This window comes from Vulpes vulpes, chromosome 4, assembly GCF_048418805.1.
Source record: "Vulpes vulpes isolate BD-2025 chromosome 4, VulVul3, whole genome shotgun sequence".
Lineage (NCBI taxonomy): Eukaryota > Metazoa > Chordata > Mammalia > Carnivora > Canidae > Vulpes > Vulpes vulpes.
The window spans coordinates 129,147,970-129,161,262 of NC_132783.1; the positions used below are offsets into that span (position 1 = coordinate 129,147,970).

The 13,293-nt window shown below is 45.0% G+C and overlaps 1 protein-coding gene across 2 annotated transcripts in view; it reads right to left on the bottom strand.

Moving 5' to 3' along the window:
- The window catches only part of EGFLAM (EGF like, fibronectin type III and laminin G domains), a 178,866-nt gene that overhangs the window by 97,415 nt on the left and 68,158 nt on the right, over nt 1-13,293 (bottom strand). For both annotated transcript variants that reach the window (XM_026016715.2, XM_026016714.2), the window contains exons 5-6: nt 6,239-6,356; nt 4,860-4,995 (exon numbers count right to left, since the gene is read on the bottom strand). In XM_026016715.2, the coding sequence (XP_025872500.1) occupies nt 4,860-4,995; nt 6,239-6,356 (254 nt within the window). The remainder of the gene's footprint in view (nt 1-4,859; nt 4,996-6,238; nt 6,357-13,293) is intronic.

Sequence of the window (13,293 nt, forward strand, 5' to 3'; positions counted from 1 at the left end):
ACTTCACCTGATGAAATCTGAGGGTAACTTCCCACGGTAAACGGATTTCTACCATTTCCTAGCCTTGGCTTGCCAAAGGCCTGCCTCTTGGATATAACAAGAAACGTTAGGCTCACACAAAGACCTGTCACAGGTGTTTGTGTACACAGGAGGCATCTGGGCAACAGCAATTTAATATTAAGCAGACCTTTGTGGGGAAAATAGAAAAATAACTAAAGCCCCCATAAAGCCTTTCACACTAATTGCAGTCTCTGATTTAGAGCTAAGAAAGCTCTCTCTAAAACATATCCTCGAGCACTCATCTGGAATGGGATAGGCTCTGAGACGTTTACAAATGAATGTAGGGATTTCTTCTGCAGCCAAACATTAAATACTACAACAAGCTGTGAAAGCTTTTATTCTGGGACAACAGCAAATAGCAGTCTAAGAGGAGGCTTCACTTGTCCTTACCAGCAGGGCAGAGTCTCTGCGTCCATCTCAGGAGGTGGATCACAGACATGAAAGGGATGTAGGGTTTCATAAAAAGAGCACTCATATGTAGAATGTAAGAAATCGTGAAAGGGATCATAAGGGAAGGGGGGATACTGAGTGGCAAAAAATTAGAAAGGAAGACAAACCACGAGAGACTCCTAACTCTGGGGACCAAAGGGTTGCAGAAGGGAAGGCAGGTGGGGGGTATGGGGTGACTGCGTGACAGGCACTAAGGAGGGCACTTGATGGGATGAGCACTGGGTGTTATACTATATGTTGGTAAACTGAATTTAAATAAAATTTTAAAAAATAAAATTAAATGAATACTCAACTTCTGAAAAAATATTTGATTAATAAAAGATTAATTTTATCAAAAAAGTCTATTTCTACAAGAAAAAAAAAACTGGGCTGGAAGTCAGGAGACTTCTGATTTTGATTCTGTCGCCAGCCAGTCATCTGACCTTGGCAAAGCAAATTAAGCAATGGAGCCTCCAATTTCTTTTTTTTTTTTTAAGATTTTATTTATTTATTCATTAGAGACAGAGAGAGAGAGAGAGAGAGAGAGAGAGAGAGAGGCAGAGACACAGGCAGAGGGAGAAGCAGGCTCCATGCAGGGAGCCCGACATGGGACTCGATCCCGGGACTCCAGGATTACGCCCTGGGCCGAAGGCAGGCGCTAAACCGCTGAGCCACCCAGGGATTGGGATCCTGAGCCTCCAATTTCTTCCTTTGTAAAAGGGAATTACTGATGTGGAGGGAAGGAAACAGACATTACGTGCCTAAGATACACAAACACTTTGTAAAGACTACAGCCAACAACTCTGCAGTGAGGGTTCCAGCACTTGCTGTTACAGACCAGGCCATGGAGGTGCTGAGGTAAAATCATTTGCCCAAAGTTACATGTCCTGGAGGAGATAACTGGCAGAGTTCCTAGCGCGGGGCCTGGAAACAGGGGGGCAGCTCTCCCCATCCCACCATGCTCCATTTGGAACTCCAAGATGTCCAAGAGCTCTACATTTCAAAGTTCACTTTCCAGAACAGTTGTAAAGTTACATTTGTCAAGATTAATGGATTTTTAAAAATTAACAGTTTGTTCAGATGGTTATAGAAGTTTTAAATGTCGACACATAAAAATCTGGGACCTGAGCCCTCAAATGTAGGAGACTGTTCTGAATGTTAAAAGGCATTTTTCTTGGTGAAGTAGTAGAATTATTAAATGGAGGCACATAACACCCAGATATACCTTCCACTTTGGAGGTTTCAACATCCGTGAAGCTCTTTCTCCTATGTTGATCCTCCTGGCCACACAGTTGAGGCTGGAAGGTTATCACCTGTATGTTGCAGATAAAGGCTGGTGCTCAATGGCCGTGGGGCCACATCACCACCCTCTGCCCCACTTCTGATTTCAGCAGCAGCTACAGTGTGGAAAGTTTCACAGGAGCTCAGATTTGCCTTGTGGCCAGCACCCAACCTCAAGCACATGTTGTCACATGTTGTTCCTATCACACCACCTTCTATCCTGGGACCTTTGTCCTTCATCTACGTGCCAGGAGACCCTAGGAGGGTGGGAAGGTATATCCCTGAAGGAAACCCTCAAATCAGGGGCGCCTGGATGGCTTAGTGGCTGAGCATCTCCCTTTAGCTCAGGTCATGATCCCGGGGTCCTGACTTTGAGTTCCACATCGGGCTCCTGGCAGGGAGCCTGCTTCTCCCTCTGCCTGTGTCTCTGCCTCTCTCTTAAATAAATAAAATCTTTAAAATAAAATTTTAAAAAAACCCTCAATCAGCAGAAGAGAACAGGAGCCAGTGAGTAAATGGCATCTGTCCTTTTGATAGGCAAATGTGAGAGCAATTCTGCACACTTCAGGGAGAGCTCAGAGGAATTGAGCCCCCAGAGAAGCCTCTGCTGCCTATAGACTGACTTCAGGGACATAGTTATACGTTCTCTTTCCCTGTCTCGCTCTCCCACCTTCTCATACCTGCTTCTAAATAAAATAACCTACTTGCACTGAAGCCCCTGTATCAGGCCATCCTGTGGGGGACCCCGAACTCTGAGAAGCCCTGAGGTTTCAGGACAGGAAGTGACTAGCACAGGGCCTCACAGTCGGCAGGCATAGATGCACAGCTCTTCCTGTTCTTCTGGTTCTAAACCCAATGAGTCCCTTTCATCTTCCCCTTTCGGTAGTGCACAAAGGTTAAGAAACTGTAATTTCTACCTTTTGCCAACAGGCCAGCGTTAAAACCAATTTTAAAAATACACATTTTAGCACAAGACTAAAAATAAATGATAATCATCATCTTTGCTGGGGGTTACACAGACGGTCTGTTGGGCTACCATGAAAAATTTTGTATTTCCCCAAATTTGAAAGCATTACATTTTGCTTTGCTGGCACCAGACAAGTGAGTTAGACAAATTAAGCTTCACTCTGAGTTTTATGGATGAGCAAGCCGAAGTTTCAGGACTTGCAGTGTCTCGTGTTTAACTACTACCAGAACCAGAATTAGAATCTTTTCCATTCCAGGCACACTCCAGCTTTGCCTACCAAGTTTGTTAAACAGCAGGTTTGTAGATTATCCTCAATGATGAACATCGGTCTGGAGCTTTCCAGTGGGCATCTTTTTTTTTTTTTTCCCCTTAATTTTCCCAGCATCTGTTCTTTCCTTTTTTCATCAATAGCGCCATAGGTTTCCTCTGAGGAACCAATCCTTCTAAACTCTCTCAATGCATGTACTTCAGGTGTGAAAGATGCACCAGTCCTTAGTTCCAGAGCTCAGAAAATGACAAATGCCAGGTCAGTAAGTGTAGCCCCCTCCCCGCCCACAGTGATTGGTTCAGAGAAGAGGGAGGAACCCAAGCCTGGCCCCTTAGAGTACACACTGAGACTCCAATGGGTTCACGGAGAAATGGCCACCCTTTTCCAGTGGGGAGTTACACGAGTGGATGGCAAGTTTTTGGTGCCAACTGGCCATCTTGACACCACACCAGAAAAGCATGAAAATGAAGTCAATAAAGGGGAAGCAGAACACAGAGATGGATGGAGACAAATGGCTACTTTGGCACCGATGAGATCTTCCCTGAATCGAGATTTGCCCTGGACTTTAGAGTCACAGGAGCCACTACATGACCGCCTCACCCTCCAGCCTTCTGCCACTTGCAAGTCAAACACGTCCTGCCTGAAACGAGCTCTGTACTCAAGCATTTGAGACACTCTGCACAGTACTTCTCTGAAGAAACAAGAATCTATTTTCCACTCCGGAGGAATAGGCAAGGAAGTCAAGCCACAGAGCAGAGTTCATCAAAACCTTGGTAAAACCACTGGGCCCCAGCTTCAGAGAGCCTCAGGAATGAGGTGCTGGACTAGTTTCTTGCTGAATCCACGAAGCAGCAGACTTCAGAGAGACCCCACCACCGTTAACGTAGAGAACACTAATTCCACAGACATCACATGCATGAGCCAGCTCTTCGGTTCGTACTCCAACCACCACTAGAGCTCAGAGGAAGGGGCTTCGATTGGGAATTCCTCTTGCTTGGTGTGTGTGTGTATGTGTGTATGTGGGCAGGGGCATGTGGGCATTGTTTTTGTTTTGTTTATTTATTTTTGCTTACAATTACATAGCAGCATTGAGAATCCGTGTTTTCGTATCGAAGCTTAAGCAAGAATTCCTCATCACTCTTCTACCCTCTGATAAGCCGAATAATGAGAACTGGTGGGGTAGATGAGAGAAAAAAGTGGAAACCAAACCAAGAGATCTGCCCCACAGCAATAAGGATGTGGGACAAATAATGACTTATACTTGTGTTCCCTCTCCCTCTAGAAAAATCATCATCAAATATTTACTTCAAGTATAATGTTCCAAAGCCAAGGAGGCACGCTTCAAACTTGAAATGCAAGCAGGCTTGTTGGCAATTGATGCCTCAGGAGTTCTCAAAGCCTAGGATAGTCCTGATGGTGGAGGAGTGATGAGGATGTGATTAAGGTGAGTGCTGGGTTTACCAGATGACTCGGCTCTGAATAGGCATGGGACAGGTGCTGGCTCAGGGACAGAGTATAAATATAGGTCTTCAAGCTTTTGTCATCTCTTTTTAAGATTTTATTTATTTATTTGTGAGAGAGAGAGAGCATGAGCAGCAGGAGAGGCAGAAGAAGAGAGAAAGAGAGCAGATTCCCCACTGAACAGGGTGCCTGATGTAGGACTCTATCCCAGGACCCTGGGGTCATGACCTAAGCCAAAGGCAGATGCTTGACCGACTGAGCCATGCAGGTGCCCCTCTTTTGTCATCTCTTAAATACACATGCAGTGGAGACCACTTGCCATGTAGTATTCTGTTGTGCTTGGAGTACCTGAGGTCGATACACATAGCTCTTGAACGTGACACACAAACTTACCTAATGAATTCCACAGAATAGTACTGAATGGGAGAGCTTCCTTCACTCTTTCCAGGTTTCCAAGATAGGGCCACCTCAGAATCAGAGACCACAGTGATGTGCGGCTGCTGGGGTGCTGTTGGAGGCAGGCAGGAATCTAGGCGGGAGAGTGGACACCTAGAGTTGGCTATGGTCTTTGCTGTTGGAAACTTTTAATATACAAAGAGCCCGGGTGCTTCCTACAGCCTAAACATCTGTGTTCAGAACAGCCTCAAAATTCAAACCAAACAAACATTAAAAAATAATCACAACTGGTTTCACCATGTAAGGTTTGAGATAACGAGAGCTGGTCTTCCCTTCTTTCCCCACCCCCTTGACTAAAAATCCAACTAAATTATGAGCACACCATTGGCCCTGGAGCACACAATGGTGTGTTAAAACCCTCAACTATACTCCCACCCCCTAGCAACCTTTCATCTCTGTTTGCATGTCAGAATTGACACCTGCAAGGAAAATCAAATGCGTAGCATTACTGTCACTTATGTCCAATTTTTGTGTATGTGTGTGTGTGTGCATGTGTGTGTTGCCCCAACATCAGAATGCATACCAATGGTAGGACATTTGGGACATGCCCTCATGTGTAAAGATAGAAGAGTCACCCACAATCCTATCACCCCAAGGAACCTGCTGTTATTATTTTCACATTCAGACTTTCACATCTCCCACTCTTTATTTATAATATTGCTTATGCCAGAAACATTTCCCCTGCCGTCTTGTTCTAGCAGAATCCTATGTAGTTTTCAAAGTTTGGGCCCAAAGTATGGACTTTTCTAAAACCCTCCCTGAGCCTTGGGGTGGAGGAGGTGCTCCCTTCCAAGTGCTCCCGAGCCCAGAGCCCACTGTGAAGACCACGGACGTCCTGGAGCTACTCACCTACCATTTGCTTCTCCCTCCACGATGAGCTTGTGAGTAATGATGATGGAGCCACCTTTGTGCCCCAGTGTCCAGCACAGTGCCACCTCAATGAGCTTCTGTTGGGTTCCCTCTGCCTATGACAGGTCTTCTCCCATTTCCCTTCCCCTTCCTGATTCCCACTTACTGGTCAGACCTTCACAAGTCGGCATCTCTCCAGAGAATTCTTACCTCACCCCTACATGGTGTCTCCCTTTACATGTTCTTACAGCAACATATAGCATTTACCACAGTCTGTGACTACACACTAAGGAGGTAATATCTTGACCAGCCCCATTAAGTTCCAGGAGGGCAAAGGCTGTGCCTGTTTTTGTTCCCCACCAGAGCCTACCACATAGTAGCAGGTCCTCACTGATATATACCAAGTGCAGGAATGAATGAACAGCACCCATTGCTTTTCTACTCTGAGTGAATTGAACCTGTTTTACCTTGGGGCAAAGTGGTAACATACTGAGGAGAGCTAAGCCGCCCTTTGACAGTCTGGCTGTAAGCTGCTACGGTCACTCGATATTCAGTGCCGGGCTTCAAATCTCCAATCACTTCCTCCTGTCAATAACCAAACAGGAAATGTGTCAATGACCAGAAGTTCTTTTAGAGCAGAACCAGACAATTTCCATAAGGGTTGCATCTCGAGGCTCCTGTGAAGCTGCTTGGATAGAGATTATACTGGCTTCTCTAGGATTGCCCAAGTTTTAAAATTTGCAAAGAGGAAAACACCATCACATATTCCCTCCAACTAGAGAATTACCCTTTATAGGAATCTATCCACTGTTCTAGAACTAAGCCTCAGTCGCCCTATCAGATCTTGCTTTTAACGTTTGAGTTCTTTGATCAGAGTACTGAGCTGCTAAAATTCAAGTAACAATCTTTTCCAGGGTTGGAATCCACGGGTTCGTTCTCTCCATTTGCACGTCACAGATGCTCAGAGACTAGCCACAACAGCAAACTGAGGTCTTGATTTGTACCAATAATGTAGGGACTCAAACTTTGGTTCTCAAATTTTAAACTGCATCAGAATCACCAGGAGGGCTTCTTACATTGCAGGGCCTGCCCTCCCCCTCCCCACCCACTGTCCCTCCTCCCTGGCCCCCAGGGTTTCTGATTCAGTACATCTGGGAAGGGGCCAGAGGATTTGCATTTCTGAGAAGTTTCCAAGTGCTGCTACTGGTCCCTGGACTCCACATTGATGAAGGATATATATGAACTTCACCGCACAGATGTCCCTGACCAGAAGGCCCCAGCTGAAGAAGACTTGTTCCACTTGAGGCTTTGGCAAAAGCAACATGCCCATGGGGTTATGGTGCTAAATAGTACATGGGAGTCTGGGTCCCATCAATCCCAGCACACTACCATGGAAAAGACACAGGCTCTGGAATCAACCAATCCTGGGCCTGAATCCTGATTCTGCCACTGAGTGCTAGTTGTGGCCTTGATATCAACCCCCAAGCCTCAGCTTCCTCTTCTGTAAAATGGAGTTGATGTATGACTATCTCGCAGAGCTATCATACCTGGGATAACGTGCGTAAAGTACCTGGTACCGAGGATATCGTCAAGAAATGGGTTGTAATGATTACCATCTTGAATGTAGGAGGCCCCTCCTCGTCCCTGCCTTACCTCGGTTCTCCCACTCCTCCGAGGTCCAAACCTTCCCCAAGACACCTGACCACGCAGACCTGATCTTACCCCACCGACTGTTGTGCCACTAATTTAGTACTTTTATATACTACAAATTATGTCTCTTTCTCCTACGGCATGGTGAGCCACTGGAGAGCAGGGATCCTGTCTCGTATCTCTTCACGACCTCCTCTGCAGATGATCAGACATTCATTGTTGCTAAGGACAATTCACCCGCTGATCAAGAAAAAACTTTTTAAAAGGATTCAACAAAGAGTTGTGGAATACTCACGACAGTAGTCCTTAACCTGAGTGCACGTTAGAATCACTAGGAAATACCAGCACCTGGGCTCCACTCCAGGCTACTTCCATCAGAATCCGTGGGGCGTCTAGGTGGTTCAGTGGTTGAGTGTCTACCTTTGGCTCAGGGTATGATCCCGGGGTCCGGGGATCCCTGTAGGGAACCTGCTTCTCCCTCTGCCTGTGTCTCTGCCTCTCTCCCTATGTCTCTCATGAATAAATAAATAAAATCTTAAAAAAAAAAAAAAAAAAAAAAAGGATCCATGGAAGGCAGGGCCCTGGTGTCAGTATAAAGCTCTCAGCTGAGGCTAATGGGCATCCAGGTGTACAAATGCCTGGTCCAGGGCCTGGTTCATCCCCTGATCCCCTGTGCTCTGAATTCCATCTATTGTCCGCCTTCTCCTGTAACCCCCTCCCTCCCCCACCTACCCAGTTCTGGGGTCATGTGAGTATTTATGCTGCTCAAGTCTCTCCCACCTTAAGAATGGTCACTATTCCCCTGGCACCCATGTGCCCACTCCCTCTCCACAGGGGCAACTTTCTTAAAGGAGCTGCCTCCACTTCCTCACCTCTTATTCACCCCCCACCAGGCCTCTCTGTGCTACAAACCTACTAAGCTGTTCTTACCAAAATTACCACACAGTTTTGTAGTAAATCCAATGGGAATGACTCTCCGTACTTGACTTTGTGTATCTTTCAATACTGTTGCCTACCCTTGCTTCCTACATCTCTTGGTTCCCTTAGAAGCCATGACTCTGCCCCTTCTTGGTCTCCTACTTCTCTCATTGCTCCTTCTCAATATCCTCCATGCATTCCCCATTCTCTGCTTGCCCCACTGGTGTTGGCTTTTCTCAGGGAGTCATCCTTTGCCATCTTACCCTCTCACTCTGTAGTCTTGCTTGAGTAAGCTCATCTACTACTTTCTTAGCTTCGAGCACCACCTTCACTTGACACCTCCCAAATCTGCCTCTCAGCTCTGACCTGCCTCTTGACATCTAGATGTGGGTTTGCAACTGCCTCTAGAACTTCTCTACCAAGCCCCTACTGTTCCACATAACCAAAGCTCAACTAATCGCTTCTCCTCCTGCTACTAAAAACAAAATAAGAAATTGCTTCTCCTCTTGTGTTTGCTCTCTCGTTACCCAAACCACAAATTCTTGACACTTTCTTCTCTGTGTTCATCCCTCCTCTCTAACCACCATTCAGCCAGTTACCAAGTCCGTCACCAGGACTCTTTTGTGTCACTTGAATCTGTTTAGGCCATCTTGTCCTCATAAACACAAGTCCAAGTCCTCATAATTATGACAGTGATTTCCAATATTCCAATTCTCCCTGCCACCCATGCTGCCTACACCACCAGTGTAGACTTCACCTGCTACAGTGATTTTATCTTCCTAAACCTCAAATATGAGCGTGTCACTTCCCATTTTACAATCTCCTTAGAGGGATGCCTGGATGGCTCAGTGGTTCAGTGTCTGCCTTTGGCTCAGGGTGTGATCCTGGGGTCCCAGGATCGAGTCCCACATCAGACTCCCTACATGGAGCCTGCTTCTCCCTCTGCCTATGTCTCTGCCTCTCTCTGTGTGTGTCTCTCATGAATAAATAAATAAAATCTTAAAAAATAAATAAAATCCCCTTAGAATAGCATAGTTGCAGCCCCCTGTCTATCCTTTCAGCATCATCTCATGTCCCCTCCTTTCCTTGCATTCTATATTCCAGTCATACTTAAGAACTTGGCAGGGCTCAAATTTATACCATTCAATTCCTTGCCTCTGGGCCTTTGAACCTGCTGCTCTGTCTCCATGAAATGCCCTTTTCTCCCACACTTGCCTGGCTCACCCCCTGCTCATCCTTCATGACTCAATTCAGCTGAGACATTACCTCACTTCTCTGACCCCCAGCCTCCAGTCTGGGGAGGCGCTCCTCCTCTATGCTTCCCTGGCGTCCTTGGTCAACCTCCATCTTAGCACCACTCACCTTAGATTTTAATTGTCTATTTGTCACCTTCTCCCCACCCACTTGAGGGCAGGAGCAAGTTCTTACTCCTCTGGCAACTGAAAGCTTAGTAAAGTATTACCAGATGGGTAGCAAATGCTCAAGCAATGCTCCTTTGATGAATGAATAAATGAAGGAAGCAAAGTGAATGAGTGAAAGAAAGAAATCAAATCAAGGTGTCCAACAGAAGCAGGTGACCTCGTCAAGAACTAGCTTCTACTGCTGGCCCCTCCATCTTGGTTAACAGCCTCAGCACCCTTGTCCCAGGCCCTGGGGTTGGCAACTCCAGAGACAGGCTGACTTTCTCTTACTCACCTCCCTCCAGCCATCTCCATGTGCCTTTCATACCTGCTGCCTTCCTCCACTTCCTCTGAATCCTTACCTCGCCATTTCTACAGCCTCCCTGAAGGGGTCTGTCTCCAATCCTCCCCTCCTTTCCTCTCTGCCCCACTCTATCCTCCATGCAGCTGTACAAGGGGTCTTGGCTGAACATATGGCAGCCCTCTGCCTGCCCTAACTCCCTCCATCTGTGCATCCCAGTTCCACTATCTGTCCTCTCATTCCATATCAAGTCGGATATGAAGAGACTGGAGGTAGCAGGTGGATATAAGGCTTCTCACTTCTCTCCCAGCAGCCATGCCCCAGCTCTGCCCATGAGAGCAAAAATACACTTTCAAACCAATGCCCTCACAGCCCTTTGCTTTAGGATCTTTTCCCCCTGTGAAGTCCTTATGCTGGATGACCTATGGGAGGAGTGCTATGATTATAGATTATTATAGATATTAGCTATAAGCCAATCCCAAATACAGCTACTATTACCATGGATTGTGTGTTTTCTTTGTTCCAGGAACACATAGTCTGATTTAATTCTTCCTTCAGTCCTATGAGGTAGATATCACTCCTACTTTACTTACAGAGGAGAAAACAGAATCCCTGAAAGGTTAATGATTTGCTCAAGAACATAAACTTATTAAGTAACAAAATGGAGATTTGAAATCTGCTTTGTTTGACTCCAAAGCCCAAGTTCTAATTTGATAATACAGGTTACAGAAAATATTAAATAAAATAATAAATAATATTTAAATCAATAGACACTTATCATAAACACTAAAGACCAGATTATTATTTTATCCACAAACATGGAAGTTTATGTACTGAAAATTTAGAAGTTATCACTGAAAACCAAGAGACATTAGACTTGCCAAAGTTGCTTATGTAGATTAAAGAACTAATTCTTGGGATGCCCCAGGTGGCTCAGTGCTTGGGCATCTGCCTTTGGCTCAGAGCATGATCCCCAGATCCAGGATCGAGTCCCGCATTGGGCTCCTTGCATGGAGCCTGCTTATCCCTCTGCCTATGTCTCTGCTTCTCTCTCTCTATGTCTCTCATGAATAAATAAAAACCTTTAAACCTTTAAACAACCTTTTTGTTTTGTAAAAAACAAAACTAAACTAAAAACACTAATTCTTTATTAGATATGGAAGATCAGCACTGCCTTTAGCCCAGGTATATTCTGATAGGTAGATAGGTAAAAGGTGACCCTCCCAGAAGCCAATTATTTCCAGTCTTTTCCTGTTTTGACCAGCTGATTAACAGGCATAAGGAAGTGAGGGTCAAGGGCATGGAGGAGCTGGGGCCATGGATAGGGGAACTGCACTCAATGATTTAACCAACACTTCTTCCTCTGACATCAATCCTCCCAAATGTAATCTCTCACTATATTGTGACTAATGATAACCCTTGGATTATTTTTAAAAATACCATATAATTCCACAAACCTTCTATTTCCATCTTTAAATGTTCTATAATTACTTTCATCAAACTAGACAAGACAGTGTATATGTTCTTTTTGAAATTAAAAAACTCAGCATTTTGTTACCTGGTGGAAGTTTGAGAACAAGTCTAAATGCTTCTCTCTTGGCTTTTGTTTCTACACAAGATGGTGAGAAATAGTGAGAGAAATTGCTTTTATGAAGAGTCCAGAGTAAATTCAACAGTCTCCATTGGGCCCTTCTCACACCTTTTTTGGGGGGATGAAGAGGCAAAGCTGGATGGTTTGCTGCAAAATAATCCTGCTTTGTGTTTGCCTAGCCCTTTCTAAAATGAAAACCCCCCAAATCTGCCCCCTTTGTCTTCTCAATACCCTCACTGGTTGGCATGTGATCAGAGAATTTACATCTATAGCAGAGAAAAAGCAAGGCTAGTTAGTTCACTAAGTCCAAGAAGAAAGCTCAACGCCATGTGTAACACAACGATGGGTCTGGTTTCCCTCATCAGACACATGATAACATAATATGCTTCTAGTTGCCCAACTCTCAAACACAGCATATCAAATTTTTAGGCTAGCACCTTGTTTTTCAGATGTCCAACTGCCTTTTCCACATCTGCTGTACGGGTCTCATTCCTCCATTCACAGTCTATGACAGGGATGACTGTCCCCCATATCTATTCTCTCCTTTCTTTTTTTTTTTAAGATTTTATTTATTTATTTATTTATGAGAGAGAGAGAGAGAGGCAGAGACACAGGCAGAGGGAGAAGCAGGCTCCATGCAGGGAGCCCAACATGGGACTTGATCCCTGGTCTCCAGGATCACACCCTGAGCTGAAGGCAGGCACTAAACTGCTGAGCCACCCAGGCTGCCCCTCTCCTTTCTTATAATAGAACCCTTGTATATTAGTTGGGCCATCACCACTCACAGACTACATTTTCCAGCATCCCTTGATCTAACTGTGGCCATGTGGCCGAAATCTGTCCAGTAGAATTTGAGTTAAAATGCTGAGGGCAATTTCTGAGTTATCCCTTAATAGAAAGGGCCATCCTTGTTCTCTTTTCTCTTTTCCAAATCTATTGGCTAGAATGTGGATGTGCCAGTGAGCCAATTTGGACCATGGGAAAGTAAACCAGAATGGTTGGCAGAGCAATGAGATGGAAGAATTCTGGGTTTCTGACAGAGAGAAGCCACCAAAACTGGTTATAACCAAACAGGTTATATCAGGAAGGAAACATGAATGAACATTTTGTTAGGATCACTATTATCTTGGCATTTTGGACTTTTAGACTTTTATTCTAATTAATATATGACCCAATGTACAAAAACAATCTGGATAGCTACATACAAGGAGCCCCTAAAAAGCTGAAACTACTCTTAACTGAATACCTCTTTGCAACAACAAAACCATGTGGAATAACTCTAAACTTAAATCTCTGACCCTGATTTCAGATTCCACCTTTATCCTCTTCCATGCCATACTTTTCTCCTACTGCTGGAAACCCAGGTCATTTGTTTCCAGAAATGAAGTTAGGTGTTGTCTTGCTTGCTAGACCAAACAGGGAGCTACTATACCATAAGGGCATCCAGTGAGCAGAGCTGAAAGAAAGCATAAAGTGGGAGCACACTGGACCAGGAGCCAGGAGACCCAGTTTCTGCTGCCAAATAGCTTTGTGATTTTGGAGATGCCACTTAACTTCTCTGGGCCAAAGTTTCAACACCAAAATTCTATGAGTCCTCTAAAATGACCTTGTTGGTAGCTAATAACCTTGGATTCGACTACACAGTTGACTCTACAAGTTGAG